Here is a 27165-nt window from a genome sequence, read left to right on the forward strand (position 1 = left end):
TCTGGTTAGCTTGGACCGGAACAGACAGACCCACTAGGAGTTCAGTGTTGTCCCTAAGTAGTTGAGTTTGGGGGGCACCACACAAACACATGGAACACACAATGTGCACACCACCAGGAGCCCAGAGAATTCCTGGGTGGGTCTGTCTGCTCCATTGTCATTGTGGCAGGCTGCCACCAATTTTGCAAGTATGTGTGTTCGACTCCAGAAAGGACTTGTCAATTGTGCCAGCTGCTGGGCCTTCCTCAAGTGACCAATTTGCCTTCTTCATTTTCTTGTTCTTTGTTCCCATGCAGGAGGAGATCCTGAGGAAGAAAAGGCAGCAGGTGCTGGAGCAAGAAAAGGAGCTGGAGCAAGAAAGAAATGTAGGTGTTGCCAGCTCTGACAAGGACTGAGAGCCCCTTTTCTCCTGTGCCAGGGGTGTGCTTGTCGTTTTCTCACCATTAGTCAGAGTAAGAGAGACATCAGGGAGGAGACCAAGGTTCCGAATGCCTGCTTCTGTCAATCCAAGACTGAAGCTGGAGTTTGGTTTCCTGTTCTAAGCCACTTCACATAGGGCAGAGGTAGGCAAGGTTCCCTGACTGGCCTGGCGTGTACAGTGGTGAGATGCTGCCTGTTTTAAGTAAGGCCATGGATCCTTCTAGCCGAGCTGTGTATACACAGAGTTTCCCTTGTTCATCAACATGGTGGATCGCCTCTTCCATAGATAAGACCAAGACTTCAGTTCCTGGCAGGGGCAAGCGAGCCCTGAGCTAGAAACCTGGGCTAGCCAGACACTTGGAGTTAGCTGCTGTGTTGGCCAAACCACCAAGGCCACTCTTCCTCGTCTACCCTTCCTCTCATCATTGATTTAGAGGTAGAGGGAGGGAGGGTTGGGTTTGTTTCCTTCCTTGATAAAACAGTCGTGGCCATTGTAGAAGCAGAGAATGGCCTCTGCTGGGTTTTCACCTCCCCAGTGGTCTTTCCTTTGCTGTGACATGTGCAGTAAGAGCTGCATTTCACCACCTTTGAGGATTATATAGTGGCACTTCAGGTTTATAATAGCCTTCATACACGTGAGAGGAAAAACAACAAATGCTTGGAACTTTCTCAGGAAGCAGCTTTGGCAGCTCAGCGCCGCCTCGAGGAATCCCAAAAAGAGCAGGAGGATCTTGCGGAGACAACACGGCAGCTGCGTAGGGATCTGGCGGAGCTTCAGGACCAGAAATCGGAGCTGGAATCCCAGGTGGAGATGCTACAGCTACAGAGTCAGCAGCTGCAGAAGAGGGTCAGGTGTGTGTGCTGGCACCAAATGAGTTTGTTCTTGGTGAGACCAAACTGGTTTTGAGAGACTACCTTATGAGCCACAGTTACTACCAGGTCTTGGGAAATATCTGGGAGTGGTGATGAGCTCCTCTTCCCCCCCAAAAGACCTTTCTTTTTGTAAAAAAAAAAAGTAAGATTTTTATTAAAGTTTTTAATAGTACAATAAGATCTAGAAAGCTAGTGTAAATAAATATTTTTTTTAAAAAAAAAACTACAAAGGTACAGATAAAGTAAGTGGAAAAAACTTTCTTGGAGAAACTTAATCTGGAGTTTGAGTTTACACTTTGGCAACCAGCCATTGATAAACCTGGCTAGTTACAATGACAAGACTCAAGACTAACTGAAGTAGATTAGACAGTTTATTGGTGATAAATAAATGCAGTAATATTGACTGATTGGGGAACCCATAGGCCAGCTGCAGCCTATAGCTGGATTTCATCTGACCCTCTGAATCCTCTCATGCCCATCTGCTGTTGAGACAGGAGGGAATCAGCTGAGGGAGAAGATGGTCTTAATATTCACAGTGTGCCTTTCTAACTCCTTCCTCTGCAAGATCTGTGGCAGGCAGATCAGAGGGAGAAATGTCTCTGGAGAAAGGTAAAAGTGATGTTTTATTGTATTTTTAATATTTTGTTGGAAGCCGCCCAGAGTGGCTGAGGAAACCCAGCCAGATGGATGGGGTATAAACAATAAAATTATTATTATTATTATTATTCCTTGCAAAAGTGCTAAGAGTGTCCATAATGCAGTTGCATCATGCACACTCATAGAAGGCGCTATCCAAAAGGTATTCATTCCCCTTCCTGCCTTCCTGGATAGAGCTACTCCAAGGCATCTCCTTTGTGTTAGTGTCATGTCCCCAACCTTTAGCCCACAGGTTTTGAATGAGGATCTACCAGAGCTCGATGCCAGGTGGAACCGCAGGCAGTTCTAGCTGCTGTGTGCTTGTGCTTTATCTCTCTCCCTGTGCTGTTTATAGTGAGCTGGAGACAGCCATCGAGAGCAGGCAAGAGCTGCTGAATAAGGTGGAGGTGGAAAGCAACAAGACATCTCCAGAGAAAAAGGAGGAAGCCCTCCGGGTTGAGGACCTGAAAGAGAGTACCCAAGCGGTCAGTGGAGTATTGCTGGTGTGTTGGGTGGGGAAGTGGAGCCAGTCCTTACCATTGACCCAATTTTCAGGTCCAAAACTTGGACTTGGATTTGTAGTGGGAATGAATGATGTGCAGATCCATCCTCTTCAGAAAGTGACATAATTTTTGTCCATATGATGCAAACCAGTGTATAAATAATCACCAGTTATTGGGTTGGGAGGATGGGAGTTGTGAAGATGAAATAACTATCCCAAATATATATATCTAATGTTTCATTTTTTAACATAGTTGGTTAGGGACCCAATCCCAATATCTAATCTGAAATAAATAGTTTTGGGATTTTATGGTGCCAAGACTCAAATTTCAATTTAATGTATTTAGGTAGTAGGAGAAGTTGAATTTTGGTTTCTAATATTGAACTGTTATTAGGCAGTAATATTAATTGCATTAACACAGAGGTTTCAGGTACTTAGGGACATTTGCTCTTGGATAGCAGAGCAATCTGGGATTGAGATATCATTGTCAGGTTATATAATAGACAATATTGTTGCATCTTCAATCACACACAAATGGGGGGGGGGGGATTGTTTAATCATACCATACCAGAGGGAAAGTGGAATTGGATGTGTGAATATGGGCCAGAGCATTCGATAAGTGCAACATTAAAGTTAGCTTTTTATAAAACCATACATAGGTGGTATATTATATGCCAGTAAGATTCTCAGTAATGTTTCCTCAAATGTCTGAATCAATAAACGTAGTTCTGCCCACATTTGGGTGGGACAGCAGTTTGATAAAGGAATTTTGGGAGGAAAGTAATGGTACCATCAGATAAATAACAGGATCGGACTTTAAAAACATAAAGTACTGGATAAGAAAAGTTGGTTGTTTTGGTATCACATATGCGGATCACAATTGCCAGGCTTTAGGGAAGTGGTACTGTTTCAACAGTTCATCATTAGCGGAGGAAGATTTGAGATATTTTAAATAGTTATTTTATTCATTAGAATGAGCAGTTATGGGAGGCCAGTTCAGAGTTTTCAGCAGAACTCGATACTATTTTGATTTGGTATCAGTATAGAACTGATGAAATGGTTGTAGCTAATACACTGAGCGAGTGGCATAATGTTACATAGTTGTTGTAAAGAGATCTAAACAAATGCAGATTTTAATAAATAAATAGCAATAATTGCCCACTAATGCCAGTATTCTTAAAATGTGTCGGTTTCACTTATCAGTGACAGCAGACTTGTGAACTCTATGAAAATGAAATTTATAGTGGCAGAATGTCCTATCCAAGGGTTTTAGTAGTGAGATCATTATTTATGTGCCATCGTTATTGCATGGATTTTAGAAGTCCCCAAGGAAGATTCCATGTAAATGTGTAAAGTAACACTAAGGAAGAGAGGGTCTTTTCTCCATCCCTGAATGGAGGCAATTTCATCCAATGCTTCGCAGGCTCCAGAGAGTTGGGGCTCAAAGGTGATTTACAACTGCAATGATGGATAGAAGAGGATGAACTTTGGGAATGGGCTGTGTTCTCAAATAATTGTTGGCCCAATTTGAAATCTAGGTCCACCTTGTTGTTGATGATTGCATAATTTTAGTCCCAGGTGCCATCATTTTCTGTGGGCAGAATGGGGTTCAGCATTTATTTGCCTGTTAATTAACAGACTTTAATAATCATTAAACCCTCCAGCCCTCCCCTGGAGAGATGTCGACTTCAAAGGGCAATGAAGAAAAGAGTGTCCTTCTGGAACAGTAAGTGAAGGAAACCTGTGATGCTCCATGTGGAGCCGAATGTGCTGCATGGACAGTTGTTGAGGGCAAAGCAGTGGGGTTTGGCTAGTTGGCCTCCCCATGGGAGGCTGATGGTGCTGTTCTCTGAGAGCCCCACATAGCATGGGCTACTTCAGAGTTGAAGGAACGTGGCTTGGTGTTTTTTGGGACCCATCAAGAAGCCTTGCTCAAATCTTCCCTCCCTGCAGGGTGCAGCGCACCGTTTTTGCCGAAGGAGCTACCTTGAAGACAGCCAAGGAGTTCTTGGTGCGCAATACTCGCTCCATGCACAGAAGGCAAACTGCCTTGAGGGCAGCAAAGCAACATTTGCCTTTCGACCCGCAGAAGGCACCAGGGACCGCTCAAGACTTTGGACACTTCCAGCGGCTGGATGGCGTACGCAAGAGCCTGGAAACAGTGAGTTGCAGCCCTGAAAAAAATTGGCCTGATTCTGATTAAGCCTGCTGGGTAGTGGTGGTCTACCTTACAGGGTGGGTGGGGAGACACAGACTGACCCTCCCTCCTGGACCTCCAGCATGGTAGACAAGCTGGTTTTGTGCTATTCTCCAATGAGAATTGGTTGGAAGGGAAGACTGTCTTACAGTATGGTGGATGTGCACACCTGTGCCCATTTTGGCATTTGCCTCTTGGAGGAATTAAAGCAGCTCTTTGGCAATGGCCATTCTGCTGCAAGTCAGGGAGGAATGGAACAACAGCAGCAGGTGGAAGCAATCTGTAGAGCAGGGGCTGTGTGGGTCTTTGCACCCATAGGGTTCCCATAAACCTTGTGTGTTTCATTTATTGGCATATAGTCAAAAATCTGAAAGGTTCAGTACAATAAAATCACCCAGAAAAATCTGACAATTAAAATACTGTTGTATAACATTCACAAATCCTCACTGTGTGTTGCAGAAACCTGGCTTCTCTCTCCATTTTATCCCCATCCTGAGAAAACACTGTGTTTCATTTTGGCCTTAGTATTTCACCATTCTTGTTTGTTTGTCCACTCCCAAGGCACAGTGCAAACAATACTAAGTGAAATAAAAAAGCAGCAAAAAATTAAAATCGCAACAGAGTTAAAACTAGCTCAAAACACACTTTTAAAGTCCTGGGGAAAATCAAACAGCATTTGTTGGTTCTTTCACTGCCATTGTCAGCAGTAGTCAGAATGATGCTGAAAAATAACGAGATGCTTCCTCCTCCCCAGGAAGAGAAGACGCTGGATGAGATGAACACCACCATGCAGAAGGGGAAAGGGCTGGTGAAGCAGACTGAGGAAGTGCTGAGCCAGCTGATGTCCTCGCTGGAAGAGGTATCTCCACATTGCTTGAGCCATGCCTGTTTTTGCAAGCCAGAGTGGAGAAGAGGCGTCAGGAGTAGAGCCCACTGAAGCAACTGGTCCAAGATCTTGCCAGGATTGTCTTGGGAAGGAACTGTATACTGCCTTAGCTGCTTTCCAGGGTGTAAATCCCCTGGGGGTGCTTGAGCCACTCTGCTTCCATTTGTACCTTCCAACGTGGGTGGCCCTGTGGTCTAAACCACTGAGCCTATGGCTTGCCGATCGGAAGGTTGGCGGTTCGGATCCTGGGTGAGCTCCCGTTGTTCGGTCCCAGCTCATGCCAACCTAGCAGTTCGAAAGCACGTCAGTGCAAGTAGCAGGTACCGCTCCGGCAGGAAGGTAAACGGCGTTTCCGTGCGCTGCTCTGGTTTTGCCAGAAGAAACTTAGTCATGCTGGCCACATGGCCCAGAAAAACTTTCTGCGGACAAACAAACGTCGGCTCCCTCGGCCAGTAAAGCGAGATGAGCGCTGCAACCCCAGAGTCATTCGCGACTGGACTTCATTGTCAGGGGTCCTTTACCTTTACCTAATAGGGGTGCCTGCTATCTTTGGACCAACCGGAGTGGCCATCTTTGTCTTCCAACCTGCCTGGAATAGCATGGAGTTCAGCTTGTACAGGAACTGGAAGAGGCCAGTGGCCCATCTAGTCCAACATCCTGTTCTAACAGTGTATGACCAGATGCCTCTGGGAAACCCAGAAGCAGGACAGGAGCTCCAGAGCACTCCTGCTTTGTGAGTGTGTCCTGGAAAAGGCCAAAATGGGGAGCAGCTTTTAGGATCTATCCTCTGGGGGTAGGGAGGGAGCTTCCATCCCTACTTCTGCCAGTCACCTGGAACGGGGACCCCATAACTTCTCATAAGGAAAAGTAGACTTTGTGAGTAAGGGACAAGTTAAGCTGGTTATTTTACAACGGTTTTTATGGAAAACATTTCAATGGAGCAAAATAAAATGGAAATATAAAGCGAATATGTAAATAATAAGGAGCAGGGGAAGAGACACGTTAGTTGTGAGAACCTGGGTTGGCATCCTTTTTCCTGACTGCCTGGAAAAGTTGGCCCTGGAGCCTCTGCTTTGCCTTCTAGCTGGCAGGAAGTGCTCACTAGAGTAGTAAGGAAGTCCTCTTTCCTTCTCCCAGCTCTCTGATGAAGATACACTGAAGGGAATGGCCTGCAAGAAGGTGGTGACCTTTGATGTCACTGACTCAGAAGACACCAGCGGTGTGATGAACACGGATGAACCTCTCCGCAAAGGTAAGAGTTCGCTTTTTTTAAATGCTCTGAGCGGCATCACAGTACCAGCATTCAGTGCCTTTTTGCCCATTTTACACCAACCTGCCATCTGTAAGGTGCCCCCTAGCTAGCTGTGTTTTAGAGGGAAACATGTTAGAAGTTAGGGGTGCTGTGGGTAAAACCTCAGTGCCTAGGGCTTGCCGATCGCATGGTCGGCGGTTCGAATCCCGTCTTTCGGTCCCAGCTCCTGCCCACCTAGCAGTTCGAAAGCACGTCAAAGTGCAAGTAGATAAATAGGGACCGCTTTCTAGCGGGAAGGTAAACGGCGTTTCCGTGTGCTGCCTCGCCAGAGCAGCTTCGTCACGCTGGCCACATGACCCGGAAGTGTCTCCAGACAGCGCTGGGCCCCGGCCTCTTAAGTGAGATGGGCGCACAACCCTAGAGTCGGACACGACTGGCCCGTACGGGCAGGGGTACCTTTACCTTTTATGTTAGAAGTTCCTTTGGCGGTGAAATGGGTCTGGCGCTTTCCCTTTCTCTTGCCCTGCCCCAGTTCTTGGCCTCTCAACTGGGAGATGTTGCCTTCCATTTTGTCAGCACTCCCTCCCTTCTGCCCTCCTGGGGTGACCAGAAATGCTGTGTGGCATTTTGGGGTCAGCACATTTCGTGATGTGAGGTGAGAATATTCTCCAGAGAATCGAGAATAAGAATATTCTCTGCTAGAAAATTCTCCGGAGAATATTCTCCACAAACTGTAAATTCTAACGTAAGAACCAGTTTTACAACCCACATTTTAAAAATCTAGTAAATAATAAGTCAAGTTGTGATATTGCCAGTGTAAGCAATGAGTAATGATTTTTTTGATCCAGTTACATTGCTGGGCATTGTATTCTATTTTAAATGAAAATTCTGTAATATTCTCTTTAATCAAGAATATTCTCGAGAATATTCTTGAGAATTTAACATCACTAAGCACATTCTCCCTTGGCTGCTGAGCTTTGCACACTTCCTATCCTAGGAAGCCACGATAAAGTCTAACCTTGCCTCTTTTGTCCAGGGATGGGGTGAACTACTTGGACTCTGCCTGTCGTGTGTGAGCTGTGGGTTGGTTTCAGACTTGCAGGTGAAAATGTTCTCTACTGCATAGTCTCTGGCTACGTCTCTCTCTCTCTTCCTCTCTCCCCATAGTCGCTGACATGAAACCGGACCACCAGTTCCTTCCCTTTGATGAGATCCAGTACCTGGCCAACTCGCTGCAGCGCCTCACCAGTGACCTGATGGTTGTCCTCCAGCACCTGAGTTCCTTCTGCAACCAGCCGCTTCCCCTCTTCACTTCCACCCAGGCTCCCACCTCCACATTGCCTAGAGATAGAGTTCCCATAGCTACCTGTAACCCTCTGGCAGATTCCCATTCTGCCACGCCGCCTGTACCCAACACTATCCCCCAGTGGGTCTGGGCTGGCTCAGGTCCCAGCCCCTCTGCTCCGGCAGGCCAGTCAGTGGACGCCATGTTGATGGAAAAGTGGCGCAAGTATTTCCCAGGTGAGAATGTGTCAGCGTTTTGTTCTTTTGGAGTATTCAGAGGGTCCTAATGGCAGTTATGAGCCAATGGGAAATTGCAAATATACATGGAGTGGAGAGGGCTTAGGGCAGAGGTGCAGGGAGAGAGAGGTCTCTTTCTTTGGTTTTTGAATGCAGCAACAACACCTAACGGCCTGAGATCTTAGTTTCCAAAGGGGAAGTGTGATACTGGCTGTTTCATTTTTCAGTCCCTTTGCTAATGGGGCCTAACATAGAATTTGCCTTTTACACGGCTCCTGCACACCAGATTGACATCTTCATTGAGCTATCCTCTATGGCCCCAAGGTCTCATTCCTGGTTAAAGGTAAAGGGACCCCTGACCATTAGGTCCAGTCGTGGCCGACTCTGGGGTTGCGGCACTCATCTCGCTTTATTGACCGAGGGAGCCGGCGTACAGCTTCCGGGTCATGTGGCCAGCATGACTAAGCCACTTCTGGCGAACCAGAGCAGCGCACGGAAACGCCGTTTACCTTCCCGACGGAGTGGTACCTATTTATCTATTTGCACTTTGAGGTGCTTTTGAACTGCTAGGTTGGCAGGAGCAGGGACCGAGCAACGGGAGCTCACCCCGTCGCGGGGATTCGAACCACTGACCTTCTGATCGGCAAGTCCTAGGCCCTGTGGTTTAACCCACAGCGCCACCCGCGCCCCCGTTCCTGGTTAGTTACTGCCAGTTCAGATTCCAGAAACATATATGTGAAATTAGGAATTTTTGACCCGGTATCCATCACTTTACATTAGCTTACACTGAACTGCATTCGCCATTTTTTATGGTTTTTGTTTCATTGGGTGACCAACTTGTTTACAAGAGAAGTTTTTGCTCTTTTCTGTTCAGCCTGGGAGTTTGAGAGCCCCTCCCAAACAGAAGAGTCACTGGACAAGCCAGCCCTGCACCCTGCAGGGACCTTTGGAGGTCCTTGAATGCCCTGCTTCATCTCTCCTTAAGAGGGAAAGCAGGAGTTGCCTCTGACCCATGCGCATGCACGGCAAGTGGCAGGGCAGTGGTAGCCTGGCAGTCCCATGCTGGGCTAAAAACTGATACTCTCTTCTGTTCCAGGCAGGTTCCCTCTGTCCTCTGGAAGTCCTGGACCTCTGGATGGTACGCTGGGCTACGTGTCACCTGGGTAAGGCATCTTTATACTGCTGACAACTGGCCAGTCAGGCTAAATAGTTGGATATTCTAAGCAGGGGTGGCCAACTCTCAAGAGACTAGGATCTACTTTCAGAATTAAAACTAGCAGTGATCTATCCCCGTTTTTTTTGGGGGGGGGGGTTCAGCTTGAGGTTGTTGAGCTTTTTTTAGGGAGGAGAAAACCTCCCCTTTTTAGAGGTTTTTAAAAAAGATTTTTTTGGGGGGATTTCTGTTTTTGGGAGGTTAAAGGCAAGGGACAAAAGGAGTAAAGTCACTCACAAAAAGATCGCTATGGATCAAAACAGCACAGAGGAAGCTCCGTCTTCCCTTCCAGAAATCATACAACAATGGAGGGCGGGCCGAGGGGGCGTGGCAGGAGTCAGTTTTAGCGGCGCTAAGGAAAGGGAGCCAGAGATCGACCGTGATCTACCAAAACCTCGCGGGGTTCTACCAGTTGATTGTTCTAAGGCACTACACCCTGTTCTAGAAGAATCATTTTGTCTTGTGAAATACCCTTCTTCCCCCTTGCCTTCACATTAGGGGAAGTGGGAACACCTTGTATCTGAAAGGGCCAGCAGCACATTTTTTGGAGAGGGCAGTGGCCTGAATAGTCCACTAGGATGTCTCATTCTCCCTAAACACCTCCAACACCACCTTGCTTGACTGCTGCACAACCTCATTATTAGCGTGCTCCTTGATACCTACACTTTTAGGGCACTTGATTGATTCTTGTTGGCTACTTTGAGAACAGGATGTTAGACTAGGTGGGCCACTGGCCTGATCCAGAAGGGCCATTCTTCTGTGCATTATTCATCCCCTCTACCCTTCTGCTTCTTGACAGCGAGCAAGTCCGCCTGCTCCAGCGCCGTGGGGCAGAGAAGCCGAACATCCAGAGCATGATTGAAGCCAACAAGAAATGGCTAGAAAGCTTCAAGCAGGATTCCAGAGTGTATCCTTTTGTTCTTGCCTGGCCTCTCTCTTAGGACCAGAACCTCAAAGCACTTAGTTGCCTGCTCAAACTTTAGCAACCTCCCCAAAGAAACAGATAGCCTGCAGAAATGATGTTTGAACCCGTCTATATGGGTGGGTGTTTAACAACCCAGCAATACGTTCAGTCTGTACTTGACCACAGTTTTCCCTGTGTTGGTAACCTCAAGGTTGGATTACTACAGTGAACTCTGTGAGGCTACCCTTGAGCTTGGTTTGGAAGCTGCAATTGCTGCAGAACAAGCTACCTCCAGCATATAGCGCCTTGCTTGCGGGACTTGCATTGGCTCCCAGCCTGCTACTGGGCCAAATTCAACGTGTTGGTGCTAGCATGTAAGGCCCTATACAACTCAGGACTAGGCTACCTGAGAAGCTGCCTTATCTCTTACAATACCCAGTAGGTCACTGCTGTCACTGCAGGAGAGTTTTTCTTAAAGGTTCCCAAGAGATCAGCAGCCTGCTCCACAGTAACTTTCAGGAGGTCTTTTAGTGTGGCCCTGTTCTGTGGAATGATCTGCACTTTCTGAAAAGCAAATGTAGACATTATTGTCTTTCCCAGCTGGGTGCCTACTTGGTACTGTTTTAAAAAGCATTTTTATTGCATTGTGCACATCACCTTGTGCCTTCTAAAGCAGTATAGTGGGGGGGGGGGTAAGCAGGGATTTAATTGCTTGACAGCAGAGGGCGCAGTCTGAGCTGCCTCTCGTGGTGGCTTCCTGCAGCAGTTTCTGGCTTCTCTCATAGTGGCTTCCTGCAGCAGTTTCTGGCTCCTGTGCAGTCGACCACTGCTGTAAGGATTGTTGAGCTACATCACCTTTGTCATGAGTGGAAGGCATCCTCAGCCTCTGATCCCCTCTGCTATGTTCTTGGGCTTTTCCTTCACCCAGACCGTCAGCCCTCTCCTGCCGAGTCCCGCAAAGCCCTTGACCAGCAGCACTGGTTTGCTTCAGCTCAGACTGGACAAGAGCAACCGACTCGAGGTCTACAACTTCTGAACCACTGGGCGAAGTCCAACTGAAAGGCAGTTCCCAGCAGCAAAGACTTGGGAGTTCTCCCTGCTTGACAATACATGGCATTTCCCCTGTACCTGGCAGCCTCCTTGCCTGCTTTCTTGAGCCGTGTCCGGGCCATCGAGCCTGGCTCTTTGAAGAGAAGGGCAGCTGCAGGAGATTTGCCTGGTCCAAATGCACAAGGCAGGCCATGAATTCAGTGGGGGAAACAATCAAAGCATTATTAACCAGTAGCTTTCTGGTTGGTCTTCTGTTAACCCAAGGAAGTGGCCGGGAGGTGAAATCACTTTCCTTGAGGGAAGGAGGTGATAATTTCTCAGAGGACAGTGCCTGAGAGCATGAACAGCAAAATGGCAAAACCTTGAAGCCTTGAGCTGCTTTGCCTGTGCTGCTGCTGCTGCCGCCTCTCCCAGTCCTGAATGCAACAGTGTCTTCTGGCTATTGGCTTCTATTCCAAAAGATTTTTATCTGAAGCAAGTCTTGTCTTCCAAAGCTGCAACACACACACACACACACACAGCCAGCCAGCCAGCCCAGATATCCTACTTCGGGCTTGGGTGAGCAGTTTGCAACTCTTATGAGGGTGGAGAGCAGCGGATGCTGAAGCAGGCAAGAAGAGCTGGTTGCACTTGAATTTCCTAGTTTGCCGAATCTTCCAGTTTTCATTGGGTCTCGCAGGCTCCCTTCCCTGCTCAGGTTATCTAGCTTTCCAAGCAGCAGAGCTAGCTGGGCAAATGCTCCTGAGGGCTACAGCAGGGGCTTTCCTGTATTCCCAGCTGGTGCCAGAACCACATGTGCTTGTGCTGGAGCCACAAAATCAGGTGGGCAGCGGCCACCAGTGTACCTACTGAAAGTAGTGGAAGCTCTTTGCCGAAGCTTCCTCCGGAAAATTTAATCTTGTGTGTGTCCCTCATTTTTTTTAGGCCAGATGTCTGGCTGCTGTCTTACTTTTGAGGTTCCAGCTGGCTCTGGCTTTTAAGGCACAAAGAGGGCAGCATGCCCCTAGAGCGGGTGCTTCAGCAACACCCACACTCAGCATGCCCAGGGGCTTCTCTCCATTCTCTTCCCTCCGTTCCTGACATTTCTCCATGCAGATCTCTGCTGCGAGTTGTCCTGCTGCTCTCCTATGGTTCCTTCACAGCACCTTATAGCTTTATGAGGGTCCCCTTCTGGAGTGTACCCAGGCAATAGTAAGGTCTTACATCCTTGTCTTGTGTCAAAGTGTGTGTTATGGCAAGAGAACTGGTGTAGGCCGTCAGCTACTGGCTGTATTTTGTATTCCAATTAAATGGACGCTTGTACATCTGTGTTGGTTTTGCCCCTTTTTTTCTCCACTGCATTAGATCTAGTGGGTACTTGCTCCCCCTTCTGCCCTTTCACCTGGTATCCCCCATCCACTCACTGTTTCTTGAGCCTTCCACTTTTCCAGCTGCCAGATTTCTGTTCTGCAGTCAATGCAGAAGCCCTCATGGAGGAGGATAGTGATGGAGGAGAAAGTTGCTGTTACCGATAGCTACATCCACAAACGTCTGAAAAATGTGAAATGCACTCAATAGACAAACCACACTGCCCTTTTGCTGGCTGCGGAATTCTGCCTTCTGATAAGCCATAAATAGAGAATCCCTTTATTGGCAGATTTTTTGTACGCTTCCTCTGTTTTCAGTGGCAATGCAGCCCCTTGCTCGGAGTGCAATCCCCGGGAAAGCAAATAAAACCACAAGCCTCCCTCTTGACTCCTAATCCCTGATCTGCGCATCTACTCCTGCCCAGTGCTCTCCATGTGTGTGTGAGACAGAGAGTGAATGGAAACGTGATGCTCTTTGGGCCTAAGTGTTTGGAGATTAGAGGCTCCCAAGGGCAGCAGGTTTTTCAAATAGGACAGGCCTTCTCTCTAAGCTCATTAGGACATTTGGCAGCGGCTGGCCCTGTTGACGCACCAGGAGTGTGGCTCGTCACGGACTGACCTGAGGCACGCTGGCCTTCTGTGGGGGGCTTCTTGACTTCTCTCACCATGCTGGGGACACTGATGACGGCACTCTATTTCATGGTGAAAGCATTGGGTCAGGTCAGTACTTCTTTCATTCTAGAGCCTTAGGAAGTAATGACAGAAAGCAAAGCAGAAGATGGCTCCCTTCCCTGTGGTTTATTTGGGCATGGGAGGGGGGTGTAGTTTTGCTGTGGTGTTACTAGAAAGGAGGGTGCCGGTTCCACCCAACATGGCATTCTCGAAAGCTGGAGCTTGAGGCTTCATTCTAGGAATTTTACCTATTGCAAGCAGTATCATGTGTGATACCAGTAGAGGAGCAAGTGGGGCAGCTTGATTTGGGCTGCTGAGGTGGGGGGTTCCAGCAGCTGCAGGGCCACGCCACCTCCATACTGGAGCTTTTGCACAAACTGCAAGCCTCTGGCTGGCCCAAGCAGCACCTTCCAAGTTGCAGGAAGCAGAGTTTGCTGTTTCCCATCTGGATGACTCGCTTGAGGGTCCTGGCGCTGCCTTGGCTCTTGTCTGGCTCTTCCTAAATCCCGTGCAGGTGGGCTTGCCTCTGTGGCCCAAGAGGAGGCTCTGCCAGAGAGGCCTCGAGGTGCTGGGCAAGCCACTCAGGGACCCTTTGTTGTCAGGAATCGATGCTGAAATTGCAGTCCCATAGATGATAGGGCTGCTTCTATTTTCTGCTGCACCAAGAGATTCTGGAGTGGGCATTGTGGTTGCTTTGTCTTCTGAAACATGGGGGTCCCTCATGATAGTGACACCTGTAAATGGGTAAAAGTAGGGGGTATGTTGGAGGGGAAGGGACAAGGTGGAGCCCTGGTTTTGCTTAATATGAACCTGTACTCTTCTGCTTTCTGCCCAGCTTGGCAACAGCCTGTTCCAGGAGGAGCCGCTGCCCTACCTTGTCCACCAGCCCTTGCCATGGCAGGTCCAGTGTGTGACTCCGGGTCGCCGTGCCAGCAGAGACAGTGGGGTATGTCTCTTTTCCTAATAGTAACGGCCACTGGAGGCTTTGGAAATGAGCATGGCTGTTCCCTTTCAAACTTGGGTTGGCTCCTCTGTCTGATGAAGATGGATGCAAAGAGAAGGGCAAGGGAGACAAAGGCTCAGTTCCTGGAAAGGTGTCGGGATATTTGGAGGGAAATGCTGCAAATGTAAGCCAAGAGGAGGAGGAGGAATAGGCCCTCTTGAGGGGGAGGGGGCTACAGAAGAGGAAGAAGTACAGAAGAGGATGCTGCTAGCTGCAGCACAGTAGTTATTGTGGCTCCCTCCCCCCTTAAGGCAGTTCTTAAGGCAGAATATGGAACTGTTCATGCATGAATATGCATGAAGACTCTCTTGGCCCATGTTGCTGCAGCAACAGTGATTTTTAACCCTGAGCGAAAACCAGACCAAACCCACTTGGGTCTTGTTTCCAGCTTGCTTGAAACTTGTACTCAGCAGTTGATGCTGGAATTGCTTCAATAACCAGACTTAATAAAGGGAAGTGCCACCAGAGGCCTCTCCCCGGGGTCCCTTTGTAACGGGGTCAAACTAATTCATGCTCAGGAACATCTGTTATCAGTAGCTACTACCCAGCTTGGTGACATGCAGCTTTCCGGTTTCTAAATGCTGTGGGGTCATACAATGGGGTGGCTCTTTTCATCTTGCTCTGCTTGTGAACTTCTCTGGAGCATGACTGGCCAGCAGTGATCATGCTGGCCCCTTTGGCTGAGCACCACAGTCCCCCTTGTCTGTCTGTTTAGACTTTGCTTCTTCTTTCCAGAAAGGTGGGTGTTCTCGGCAGAACAATATCTACGGGGTCGCAGGACGAAGAGGTGAGAGTACCGCAAACTCAAGGTCAACAGGCACTGAGTGGGGGAGGACAGGGATTTCTAACTAGCCTGCCACTGTTTTTGGTGTATGAAGGAGCCTCTCTTTAAATAAAAAATAAAAAAGCAGGCAGCACACACACACACACACACACACACACACACACAAACTGCTTTCCTCCAGCATTTATCTCAATCAGTGGATCTATTCAGACCGTGCTGGATTCTTCCCCCGCCCCCAAACACACACACACACTTTGTGCATTCAGATGCTTCCCTCCTCCATGAGACATCTCCCTGCCTGCCCTCCAATGCCCGTGGCCACACCTCACACCCACTTTGGTATAGCTGGACAATTTGCAGCCATGGTTCAAAGTCATGTCCTGAGCAAATAGGCTTTTCATGTTGCTATTCTCAGTGCCTCTTGCATGATAATCGGATTAGAGGTGGTGAGCTGGAATGGCGGGTGCAGAGAATGCACTCTTTTTCTGCAAGTGACCAAATGAGATTAAATTTGTAATGTCCACAGAGAAAATTAAAGAGTAGGGTTGTTGTTGTTGTTTTAACAAACGCTGGTGAACAAGCTAGTCAGGTCTCTTGAGTTGATGTCACTAAATTCCATATTTTTACTCCCCCTTACCCCTTGATAGTGGGTGATTACTTCCTGCCATGCTTTGGCATGATGGGCTTTTTGTGAAGTTGCATATTTTTTTAAGGGAAGGGGAGAGCTTGGCCTTGCTACACTGATAACTGCATGGGCGCAGGGAGACTGAGTGCAACATGGGTGCAACAAGGCAGGGCCTGGAGTCAAACACTTTGCAGGAAACAACCTTTGTCCCCAGAAGAATGATACAGACCTGGCTTTGAGTGATCACTCCAAATTGTAGTGTGGTCTATAGAGGAGTCTATTCTACTTTGGCATCCCGCATCGCACAGCTACCTTGTACAAAAAGCCAAGGAGGCAGCCCTATGCCATGAACTAGGCTGCCTGCACCATAGTAGACTTGAGCTCGGAATAGGAAAAGGCGAGAGGAGCTTCTTTGCTTGGCCAATTGCAGCGTAGTCTCTGCACTAGGTGGAAGCAGCTATACTACTGAAGGGCTTTGCCAGAATGTCTCCTTCCCAAAACAAGCCCTACCTTCAGACACCGGGAGTTTACTAATTTTTTGCAGAGTGTTGTCTTTTAATTGATTTGACCTGTTTGTATTTTGTCTGGTTATTAAGTTGCTTTGAGATTCTTTTGTGAAAAGCGACAAACAGATGCTTAATAATAATAATAATAACAACAACAGTAATATATTCTGTACAGCTGGAGGTGGGAAGACGCTTAAGGTATTGCATTCCAGGCTTCCCCTCCCCCCTTTTGGGGGGAAAGCACAAAGAGCACCTGCTTTGTGTTTTTGCTTTTCTCGGCAGCACCATCTGCTCCTAATACGCGTGGCTGTGCAGTTCATGCTGCAGATCTGCAGTCTGGCGGGGGTTGTCCCCAGTCGCCTGCTGGTATTAGAGCCCTCCTCACCTCAGGTGCTAAAGTTGGAGGCCTCCCAGCCCCACAGATCACACATGAGCACACCACCTTTTCTAGAGCTGTCTCTGGGGCCTAGCTATAGCCTAGAAAAACACCTTCAACCATGACGTTGAAGGGGGACTTGGATAAGCACCCATTCTTTGCAAGGACAGCGACCGACGTAAGCGTTACACTAAAATGCTCTGCTCTGTCTGCCATCTCGTTGCTTTGCTACCTCCATTGTGTCGCTTGCAGGGTGAGGGTGTTCAGCCAACATCTCCCGAGCCAGACAGTTTTAGGCAGAGAGCAGCTTTCCTGTAGGGCAGCTGGCTGGGAGATGATGCACACTGGTCATTGTGTGAGGCAAGAGTAGTGCCTTGGACTTTGAGGGACATCTCAGCAGCAGGGGCAACCCACTGCATGCCCTCAGCATTTCAGTTTACAAGGACAGCCTAAATGCTCCAGGTGTTGTCTCGCAGGAGCAAGGGCGGTCCATGTTCCTTGGCAAGCTCTCACTGCAGACATGCTCCCAAGCGCATGGATCCTGTGGGTGGGAAGCTCAAGTAATCATCACCATGAACATCCAAATACGGCAAGGGACCCACACTGCATCTCTACTCCCAGCTGCACTTCACCTCTTCAGTTCTGGCTTGTTTTCTGCCTTCTCCATCCTGGCCCAGGTGGTTTGGCTGCTCTGATTTTGCCGGCAATGCCCTTTCTCCTAGTGAGCTGTCCTTCCCTTGTATCCCTAGGTGACTCCAGCCCTGTATCCAGCAGCAGCAGGAGCGAGGAAGTGAGTGATCCAACCGAGAGGGCAGCTGTGACCATCCAGACTCACTATCGTAAATATCACCAACACAAGCATGGAAAGTAGAAGCCAGCTTCCGCCATATTTGGGAGCAAGAGAAGCATGGGTTTTGGAGAAAGGGGTGGGTGGGACGAAAGGGGGAAAGACCCTTGTGTGCTAGTAAAGCCTGTCTTTACTCAACTTTTGGACAGCTTTTCTGTATAGCCGAGTGTCTTGAAGTTTTCTGCCATCCTCTAAAAATGCGTTGCAGTCTCTAAATCACACATGAGGGGCCCTGACCACTTTGTGAGTAAGACAACTGCTGGATGGGGATGGCCTTGTGCCACATTTGCTGATGGCTTTCTAGGTGAGGTTTTATTGCAAATTGGTGCTTAGGTGCAGAGCTTTGGTTAAGGATGAGCTACAGCACAGTGATAGAAGAGGCTAAATGTTTACCCTCCTTGAGTGGAGGGTGGCAGAGTGCCATATCTGGGGCAGGAGGTTGGCTCTCTGCTATGGAACTAAGGGAAACACTTCTAAAATTGGTTTTTGGAACATAGCCCTGTTCAATTTGACACTGTCTTGCACCACTGCCATCTTCTTGTGTGCAAACCTTCATGCCCTATGAAACTTGGTTGCTAGTAAGCAGGGCTAGCGGAATACAGTTTAGGTGCCTGATGTATAAATGCCCAGCTATTTCCCCCACCTGTAGAAACAAAAAACCAAGACTGATGGTCATTTGCCCTTTATTGGCACCTGCCCGTCAGAAGAGCTGGCTCTATTTCCAGGAAGCAAGTGGCGGCATGTTGCCTCTTTGTGCTGTATAGCTAGCCCCTTTAGACAAGCTGTGTTTTACTTGCTTTGAAAGGGAAACGGCATTTCTAAGGCAGGTGGAATTTAATCTGAGCTTTTGAATAGCTGGTAATGTTTAAGAGGTGTTTGTATAAAACTACGAACCGCTTCATGTGTGCGAGTTCACATGCTAGCTTCACGCAGTGACATGCACTGCCTTTTAATAACTGTGCAGGTAAAGAACTACAGGGCGTACCTCTGGGTCAAGTAAACTCTAGAACAGCAAGAGCTCTTATGCTATAGTGTCCCTTCTGACAGTTTCCTTCTCTTCTGCAGACGTTACTGCTGTCATAAAAGGGACGTTATTTTTTCCGTGTAACTCTGTGGATACCCCACTTTGTGTGATCTTTTCCCACATTCAGGAGAGTTCTTGACTGCCCTTCATTACATGCCATTATGGATCTGGCCCCACCGCAAACAAAGGGCTCTGATGTTATAGAAACATAACTTTTATTGCACACTGCTGGCTTTTTGTTTTTATATAAAAATGTATTAACACAGAGGCAGATGCAACTTGAAGCAAATCCTATGGTTTTCCAAACAGTAAAACAACATGCAGTGTCTCAAAGGAGTCTCTTCAAAACCAACAGGGTTGCTTGATAGGGGGAGAGAAGAGAGCCACACAGTCTACTTCTGTGCTCTCTTCAAAGACAATGTGAAACAGCAAAACCTTCAGTGAAAAAGATTACCAAATGCTTTGCACCCTTGGCTGATTTCCCCCCTCAGGTTTGGAGAAGAAGAAAATAGTTTCATTTATACAAAAAAAAGTCCATTCTGTACAAGAGCTTCTTTTATTTCAATATAAATAACTCAGGAAAAGAGTAAAAGTCTGTGTTGTCTTGTGTCCATTGCTACACCAGTGTATAGGATTTTGAGTAGGCGCCAGCTCCCTGTTTCTGGGACCTCCCTATACCAGAGGTGCTCATTTCTAGTAGCGAGTCTCTAGACCCCCCCATTTTGGTGTGGGGAGGCAAACGTGGCTCAGCACTGGGAGCAGCAGCAGGTTCAGTGCTTGAGGCAGGGGCAGCTACGGGCGCACTAGCCGTGGTGGTGGCGGCAGCAGCAGCGGCGGCAGGAGGAGGAGGAGCAGCACTTGCTGAGCCAGGCATGGCCAGAGTCCGCTGAGGTAAGGTAGTCGTGGTTGCACTCACGTGGGGCACAGCCAAGGCTTTGCTGCTGGGGTCTAACGTTAGGTGCCTGGCCTGCGTGTGGTAGGCCCGGGCCAGGTTCCGGATGGAGGCCTCGCGGGGCGGCACTACTGGGCATGGGTCATGAAGGTCTGGCTTGCGGAAGAAAGTTTCGGATTTCATGTACAAAGGCAGGTTGCAGTAGTCGCCTGCAGAAAGAAGAGGGTGAAAGGAAAGGCAGCTTTCAGCCGGAACGTGCTCTGTCAAGCGCTTGGAAGCCTGCAAAGCCAGACCACATTCAGGGGAGAAGGGTGACAAGCAGCCCAGTCCGTCAAGACCGGCTGTGAGTGAAGGAAGCCCCTCGCTTTAGTGCAAGGGCCATGGTAGCAACTGGGGGCAGGGATGTTGCTGAAACAGGAAATGCTACCCAAAAGAAATGTTAGGCCAGAAAACAGTCTATGTGAGAAAGGCATTCTCTGCCTACAGCTCTGAGGATTATGGGCTACACCAGGCATCCCCAACCTCTGGCCCTCCAGATGTTTTGGACTGCAGTTCCCATCATCCCTGACCACTGGTCCTGTTAGCTAGGGATCATGGGAGTTGTAGGCCAAAACATCTGGAGGGGCGCAGGCAGGGTTGCGCAGCTGCCCACAGCTTTCTCTCATTCAGTGCAGCCGTCTCTATAATGCTCTCCATTTCAGGACGGGCAGCACCCAAGACTGCTATTGCCTAGTACTTACTTTTATTTGCTCGGTGAGGGATGGGCACAGCTACCCCCTTGCCGCGGTCGCTGTCCTGCGGCTTGGGCGGGGAGGCCGTGAAGCGGCAGATGCCGGGCTCCGATGGGGTGCTCATGGAGGTCATGCTGTCGGCGTTCTCGTTGGTGCCCGTGGTCATCTGGTCAGAGGAGCTGTCGGAGATGAAGCACTCGGTGATCTCAAACTTGGCGTGCTGCAGCTGCTCCTCCAGCTTGGCATGTTCGTAGGCGCGTGCCAGCTCCTCGTAAGTGGACGAGGCGCTCTCTGTGGACACCATGCTGTTCCGCCCTTTGTCTAAGGAAGCAAGGAGAAACTGGGAGTTAAAGAACCAGTGTGAAAATGGGGAGGCCCTTTCGGTGCACCCATGGGAGAAGTTCCGTGGCACTCTAGTCACCTCTTCCTGGGTGTGGTAAGATTATTTGGAAACTGAGGAATGCATCCCTCAGAAGTTGGGGCAAAAAAGCCTGTGTTTCTTCAGGGCTGGGTGGTATATTAATTTTACAATGAATGATTTTAGAGTGTTGTTTATGTTATACTTTTATACTGTTTTATTGTTGTTAGCCGCCCTGAGCCCGGCTTCGGCTGGGGAGGGCGGGATATAAATAAAATTTATTATTATTATTATATCCAAAACCAATATATTCACCTGACAATATACTGCAAAACATGATTTTGTCTGTGCAAAAATCACAATGAGGGAAAAACCGTGAAGCCAGCCAATGCCTCTACCTAGCTCCATCCTTATTTCAGATATGATGATATATCACAATGTTGAAAACCACTTATCACTCAGCCCCACTCCCTGTGAAGGTGCTGAGATAGTGGGGCTTGGCTCCAGAGCAAGAGAGGAGGGCCTGTATTTATTCCCCAGAAGAAGCATGCCGTGTAGTCCATGTGCTTGTCTTGACTCACCTGTATCCTGGGATAAGCTGGCACTGTAACTGTCGCTTTCTGTCACCGTGATACCATGCTGGGAGCCAACTGTCCTCCAGTCAGAGGTGAGGGTCCGTGCTGGGGTGGAGGCCTGACACTTGGTGAGGGTCCATTGACTGGAGTATCTGTTCCTGGTACTATGTGCGGACTTCACACTTTTCCTGGAAACCGGATCTGGAAGAGGAGAGAATGAGCACCACTTAGGCTCTGCAAACACAGACAGGTACTCCCAATGTCTAACTTGATTCTGCCACCGCGCTGCTTTGCTTCCATAGTCTGCCACTGCAGTGAGATCGTATTTATGCAAGTCTGCGGTAGGTGATGTTCAATTTAACTAGCTTTTCATCAGGCCCAATAATTTGTGCTGCACTATCTTTAAGGAAATCAGCCCTGAGTGCTCACTGGAAGGACAGATCGTGAAGCTGAGGCTCCACTACTTTGGCCACCTCATGAGAAGAGAAGACTCCCTGGAAAAGACCCTGATGTTGGGAAAGATCGAGGGCACAAGGAGAAGGGGATGACAGAGGATGAGATGGTTGGACAGTGTTCTCGAAGCTACCAGCATGAGTTTGACCAAACTGCGGGAGGCAGTGGAAGACAGGAGTGCCTGGCGTGCTCTGGTCCATGGGGTCACAAAGAGTCAGACACGACTAAACGACTAAACAATATATTTTAAAGGTATTTCCTACACTGGGGTGGGAAGCCTGCAGCCCTCCAGATGCCACATACTCCCATCAGCCCTGGCAGCCAGCATGGCCAATGGTTAGGGATGGTGGGAGTTGTAGCCTAGCAAGAGCTGGAGGCTCCCCACAGATCCCCCAATCCTGATCTTGGCATCATTTTCAAAAGACTTAACTACAGCAATACCACAGCCATCCCATTTTTCCTGTACTCTTAAGGTTTCATGTACAGCAGACTTACAACTTGGGGGGTGGTTTACGTTCCAGGAGGTTGTGTGCAAAGCCACAATCATGGATAGAGCAAACCTGGAGCTGCCGCTGTGCAACCGTCCCTGCCTTGCGCCCTATGCAAGGCAAAGAACTGGAGCCATCTGAGATCTCACAAAAGCCTTCCAGAGCCTGGTAAGGCAGACAGCTTAAAAGCTTTTTTTGCACCAAGTTGACTGTGGTAAGAAATCAAATGCAAAGTCCCAGGGTGGATCACGAGGAGTGTGGCTAATGCATGCATGCCTACCTTCTGGATAGCCCCTTCAGCCTAGAGTTCTGGTTAATATGTTTTTTGGACTAGTTTGTCATTGACATCTGACATGCCTGCTCCCGTCTTGTAAAAAGCCATTTGTGCAGAAGTTGTGTTAGGGATTGGCAACGTTCCTTAGCCTGTTTGCTACCTGAAACTTCCACCTACCTGGCTGCCTTCCTGCAGCAGCATTAGTGAAGTGCCACTCCAGTGATTCCACCCTAGAGGAACCATGTTAGAAACCCAAGGTGCAATATACAGACTTAACATAGGTCAGAGGCACTTGCTTCCCTGCTGCTGACATTGCCACAAGTCCCAACAAGGCCTTAGTGGTGCCTGATCTTGGAAACACTTGATCTGAACTGTGGCACACATTTGCTACTTGATAGGTCATCGTGAGCCTTTCTCATGTTTGGGCCAGCAGCGGCAGAAGTAGTTGGCCTTTGAAGCTGTCCTCCAGTACTTACTGGTGCCAGGGCGAATATCAGACATGTCTATCAGAGGCCCCGTGTTCTGGATGAGTGCTGGATGGTGCAGGGAAACGCCAGTGCAGAAGCTCTGTGGGTTCACAGCCTGGTTGAATTCTGTGTCCGTCACTGGGATGGTTGCCTTGTCATCTCCTATGGAAAAGGAGTTCGGAAACTGAGCTTGCATCTTAAAATCAGTGTTAGAAAGCCCACTTTTTGAGACTTAGTTGGCCTTATCCTGTGTATGCCTCAGCCACATGCAAAGATCCACTGCAAATTGCTGAGCCTTGTCTCTTCCCATTGCCCAGGGTGCAGTGTGAGGCTTTGCCCACTCCCATCCTATAGAAATATATAAAAAAACTTTAAGGAAATCAGCCCTGAGTGCTCACTGGAAGGACAGATCGTGAAGCTGAGGCTCCAATACTTTGGCCACCTCATGAGAAGAGAAGACTCGCTGGAAAAGACCCTGATGTTGGGAAAGATTGAGGGCACAAGGAGAAGGGGACGACAGAGGACGAGATGGTTGGACAGTGTTCTCGAAGCTGCAAACATGAGTTTGACCAAACTGCGGGAGGCAGTGGAAGACAGGAGGGCCTGGCGTGCTCTGGTCCATGGGGTCACGAAGAGTCGGACACAACTAAACGACTAAACAACAACAAGTTTGTTCTTGGTATGAGCTTTATGCACACAAAAGCTCATACCAAGAACAAACTTAGTTGGTCTCTGAGGTGCTACTGGACAAGTTTTTAAATTTTTTTAATAAATTTCTACTGCATCAGACCAACATGGCTACCTACCTGAATCTAGTCCCATCCTATAGGTTTGGCTGGAGAAGAAACTACAGTGCTAGTTTCAAACAGCCCTTGCTTTGTTGGGGCGGAGCCTGCACACGGGTCAAAGGCAATCAGCCTCAGACAGGGGCTTGGCCAGAGGAAGCCACACTCTGGACCAGGGACAGACACTGACCAGAGCAAGATGCAAAAAAGGGGCTCACAGTCCAGCATGTAACCTTTCAAGACCTCACCAGGGAAAACCTGCCACAAATGGCTGCTGAGGTCTGGGAGCTCACCTATCTGCTTGATTCCTTCCTTGTCCTCAATGAGGAGTTGAACACGGGGAATGTCAATGTGCAGCCGAGGGCCCTGCGGGGGCCCCTTCACTGGCGTGTCAAAACTCCGGTTATTCTTACTGCAAAGAAGAAAGGCAAAGAGCAACCATGAGGTGGGGCTGGGTGAACCTTTCCTGCAGCCTTGCCTTGAAACATCTCATGTGAACAGGAGGTGGCCAGCTTCCTGACTGAGGCAAGAGGCTGCAACAGTCCCTGATATGCTGCTCATATGGTGTTCTTCAGACCAGGAAGAAGGCCTGATTCAACGGTGGGGAAAACTTGGGCCCATGCAGGCAAGAGGACCTAAGTGAAGTGGGACTGCACCCTCGCCCCATGCAGAAAAGTTTGAGAGAGTATCAAGTCCAGATGCTATCAATATATGTGTCTTACAAGAGTGTTGTGCTAAACAGATTCCTGGCAATACCTACCTGATAAGCATTTCAGCCAAACTTTTGGCATCTGCAAGAAGGGGGAAAGAGTTTATGAGTCGAGACACTGGTAAAAAGGCAGAGTCATGTCTCTTCTCCCACCCCAAACCCACTCCACCCCAAACCCCAGCTGCTCCTCTAGGGCTTGAATCCTTTGCAACTTGGCAAAACTAAGCCCCCCCCCAAGGATTCCAAAGGCAATAGTGGCCATATTCTGCCTAAAATATCCTAAAAACACTTTACATTCATTTGTGGGAGGAGAGCTGAGATCCCTTAGTGCTTTCCAGTCCTGTGGGGGCAAGTGGTATCACACTTCCCCCAGCTGGGCAGCCAAGTTCCAGCCCTGCTCAGCCTCGTTTGGCTTAGCCTTGCATGGAGTTGTCTGATGGAAAGCCCAGCGCAAACCCCTGTAGCTTCCTGCCCAGGGCTGCTAACAGTCCACAGAACCTCCCCAGGGGCTTGGGCTCCATTCCATGTGCCGCCACCTGCAGCAACTAAGCAGACAAGCCGCAGACACTTCTGGATACCGTGTGTGCACCCATCTCCCTCCCAGGGTCTCTCTGCTGCTGCTACTCAGTCCCTCTCTCTGGAGTGTCTCTGTGGGGACCCCACGAGAGGCCAGGCCTCACCTCGCAAGCGTTTCAGGCGCTTCTCCTTCCGCTTCTTGCGGACGACAAAGAGCAACGCCACGCCGAGCGTGGCCAAGATGACGGGGCACGCAATGGTGAAAAGCTTCTTCACGTCGTCACCCTCCCCCTGGGCAGACTTGATGGGTGGGATGGTACCTGTTAGGGCAGGACAGGCATTCAAGCCCTGGCTCAGAGGGAAGCCTCCCCCGCCCTGCCCCCAGCCCCTCCCAATTCCCCCCGCCCTGCCCCCACTCACTGCCATCGTAGTCCAAGGTGGCAAACTGCATGGTCTCATTGCCGCAGCCGGCGCTGTTGCATGCCTTCATGCGCAGCTCGTACCACGTGGCTTCGCGCAGCTCCGTCAGAAAGACCTCGTTGGAGTAATTGGCCCGCAGGCTCTGCCAGACCCAGGTGCCCTTGGGCCGGTATTCTAGGACGACGGCCAGGATGGGGCAGCCGCCACTGTTCCAGCCTTGCAGGTTCAGCCTGGCATGTGTGGAGTTAATGTGGGTGAACAGGTGCTGGTCCTTGTTAAAGGAGGGCTCTGGAAGGGAAATGATGAGGGTTTTCAGAGTCAAAGGAGACAGAATCCAAGAGCCAAGCCGAGCAAGCATCAGTTGCAACGAAACTTAACACAGGTCACATTTTCATTCACACTTCACACCCAGCATTCGTTTTACGGTATTCTTAAAATGGCCCTGAAAACTATGCAGCTGACTTGGAACCAATTAGAAGTGAAACACACAACCCATAATGGGACTCCCCTTTACTTTTCTTGCTCTTGAACCTCTGGCAGCTTTGCAATCACAGTTTTCAGTCATCTCTTTTCATTCACTCACATTGATCAAAGCGCTGGCCACAACCTTTATAGCCCTTAACAGATTGGGATATGGGTACTTTAAGGTAAAGGTAAAGGTACCCCTGCCCGTACGGGCCAGTCTTGCCAGACTCTAGGGTTGTGCGCTCATCTCACTCTAGAGGCCGGGAGCCAGCGCTGTCCGCAGACACTTCCGGGTCACGTGGCCAGCGTGACAAGCTGCATCTGGCAAACCAGCGCAGCACACGGAACGGCGTTTACCTTCCCGCTGGTAAGCGGTCCCTATTTATCTACTTGCACCCGGAGGTGCTTTCGAACTGCTAGGTTGGCAGGCGCTGGGACAGAAAGATGGGAGCGCACCCCGCCGCGGGGATTCGAACCGCCGACCATGCGATCGGCAAGTCCTAGGCGCTGAGGTTTTACCCACAGCGCCACCCGCGTCCCTATGGGTACTTTAGGAACCACCTTTCCCCCACATGTTCCTCCCTGCACACTTAGATCATCATCTGAGGCCCGGTCCCAAATCTGTTACCCTTGGGAGAGGCGGCTGGTGTCGTTTTCACGTTGTTGTTGCTGCTGCTGCTGCTGCTGCAGTAGCAGCAGCAGCAGCAGCACTTATTCTGTGCTGAGCAATGTCTGTTGGCCCCTGTCACTATACCACTTTTAAAAACACACCTTTGGTTAATTGCTGGCTCAGCTGTGTGTCATTTTTGTGCTGCTGGAATTTGTCGATGTGCACTGTTAGGTTACTACAGGTAGGGCATTGCATTGAGGGTTTTTTCCTGTTTTTTGAATACTGTTATCTGCCTCTGAAGATGTCTAAAATAATTCAACACGTTGCTGATGCAGGTGTGGGTGGGGCAGCACCAAGTCTTGGAGGAGGGTTGTGGGCACTTGCTCATTTAGGGGAGTGGGCTTCCACCAACGCTAGCCAGATGGGAAGGGCTCATCAGGCACATTCTCTTAGCTGTTTCTCTTTTTCAGTACAAACACCCCAGCCTTGACTGCAGCCACATTAAGGAATGAAGGAGGGAGCCACATCCAGGAGCAAACATTTCTTTCTCTCCTCCCATCCACCCGCTGGCCCAAACCAACAATCCCCACCTAGGCTCAAACCCTCCAACCTTCCTTAAAAATAAATAAACCCAATTTCTTAAAATCTTCACATCCAAGTGTCTTATTGGGCACTTCCAGGGCTTTCATGGAAGCTTTGCTTCATCTCGACTTCAGGGCTGACCTCCCTGCCTAGCCTGGCTTCTGGTGCGCTAGATGCCCACCCCCCAACCTCCCTGTCACCTC

At 49.1% G+C, this 27165-nt stretch overlaps 3 protein-coding genes across 6 annotated transcripts in view; 2 read left to right on the forward strand and 1 right to left on the reverse strand.

Moving 5' to 3' along the window:
- Nucleotides 1–12756, forward strand: part of CEP164 (centrosomal protein 164) — a 38787-nt gene extending 26031 nt beyond the window's left edge. The window contains exons 21-31 of the mRNA XM_083480820.1: nucleotides 297–365; nucleotides 1094–1272; nucleotides 2285–2414; nucleotides 4096–4157; nucleotides 4385–4592; nucleotides 5383–5487; nucleotides 6652–6766; nucleotides 7934–8287; nucleotides 9384–9450; nucleotides 10300–10407; nucleotides 11341–12756. Of these exons, the coding sequence (XP_083336946.1) occupies nucleotides 297–365; nucleotides 1094–1272; nucleotides 2285–2414; nucleotides 4096–4157; nucleotides 4385–4592; nucleotides 5383–5487; nucleotides 6652–6766; nucleotides 7934–8287; nucleotides 9384–9450; nucleotides 10300–10407; nucleotides 11341–11440 (1497 nt within the window). The 3' untranslated portion in view covers nucleotides 11441–12756. The remainder of the gene's footprint in view (nucleotides 1–296; nucleotides 366–1093; nucleotides 1273–2284; nucleotides 2415–4095; nucleotides 4158–4384; nucleotides 4593–5382; nucleotides 5488–6651; nucleotides 6767–7933; nucleotides 8288–9383; nucleotides 9451–10299; nucleotides 10408–11340) is intronic.
- A 131-nt stretch (nucleotides 12757–12887) lies between these two features.
- Nucleotides 12888–19215, forward strand: LOC310695823 (uncharacterized protein). Its single transcript, XM_083480818.1, has 4 exons — nucleotides 12888–13520; nucleotides 14308–14418; nucleotides 15211–15262; nucleotides 17516–19215. Exons 1-4 carry the CDS (start codon nucleotides 13467–13469, stop codon nucleotides 17635–17637), a joined length of 339 nt encoding a protein of 112 aa, XP_083336944.1. The 5' UTR covers nucleotides 12888–13466; the 3' UTR covers nucleotides 17638–19215.
- DSCAML1 (DS cell adhesion molecule like 1) overlaps nucleotides 19171–27165 on the reverse strand; it is a 166509-nt gene continuing 158514 nt past the window's right edge. For all 4 annotated transcript variants that reach the window (XM_083480327.1, XM_083480326.1, XM_083480328.1 and 1 more), the window contains 8 exons: nucleotides 25306–25593; nucleotides 25050–25205; nucleotides 24421–24451; nucleotides 23954–24072; nucleotides 22885–23037; nucleotides 21200–21394; nucleotides 20270–20581; nucleotides 19171–19738 (listed from right to left, as the gene is read on the reverse strand). In XM_083480327.1, the coding sequence (XP_083336453.1) occupies nucleotides 19254–19738; nucleotides 20270–20581; nucleotides 21200–21394; nucleotides 22885–23037; nucleotides 23954–24072; nucleotides 24421–24451; nucleotides 25050–25205; nucleotides 25306–25593 (1739 nt within the window). In that variant the 3' untranslated portion in view covers nucleotides 19171–19253. The remainder of the gene's footprint in view (nucleotides 19739–20269; nucleotides 20582–21199; nucleotides 21395–22884; nucleotides 23038–23953; nucleotides 24073–24420; nucleotides 24452–25049; nucleotides 25206–25305; nucleotides 25594–27165) is intronic.

The sequence above is a fragment of the Podarcis liolepis genome (genome assembly GCF_965112155.1).
Source record: "Podarcis liolepis genome assembly, chromosome: 16".
In the NCBI taxonomy this organism is placed as follows: domain Eukaryota; kingdom Metazoa; phylum Chordata; class Lepidosauria; order Squamata; family Lacertidae; genus Podarcis; species Podarcis liolepis.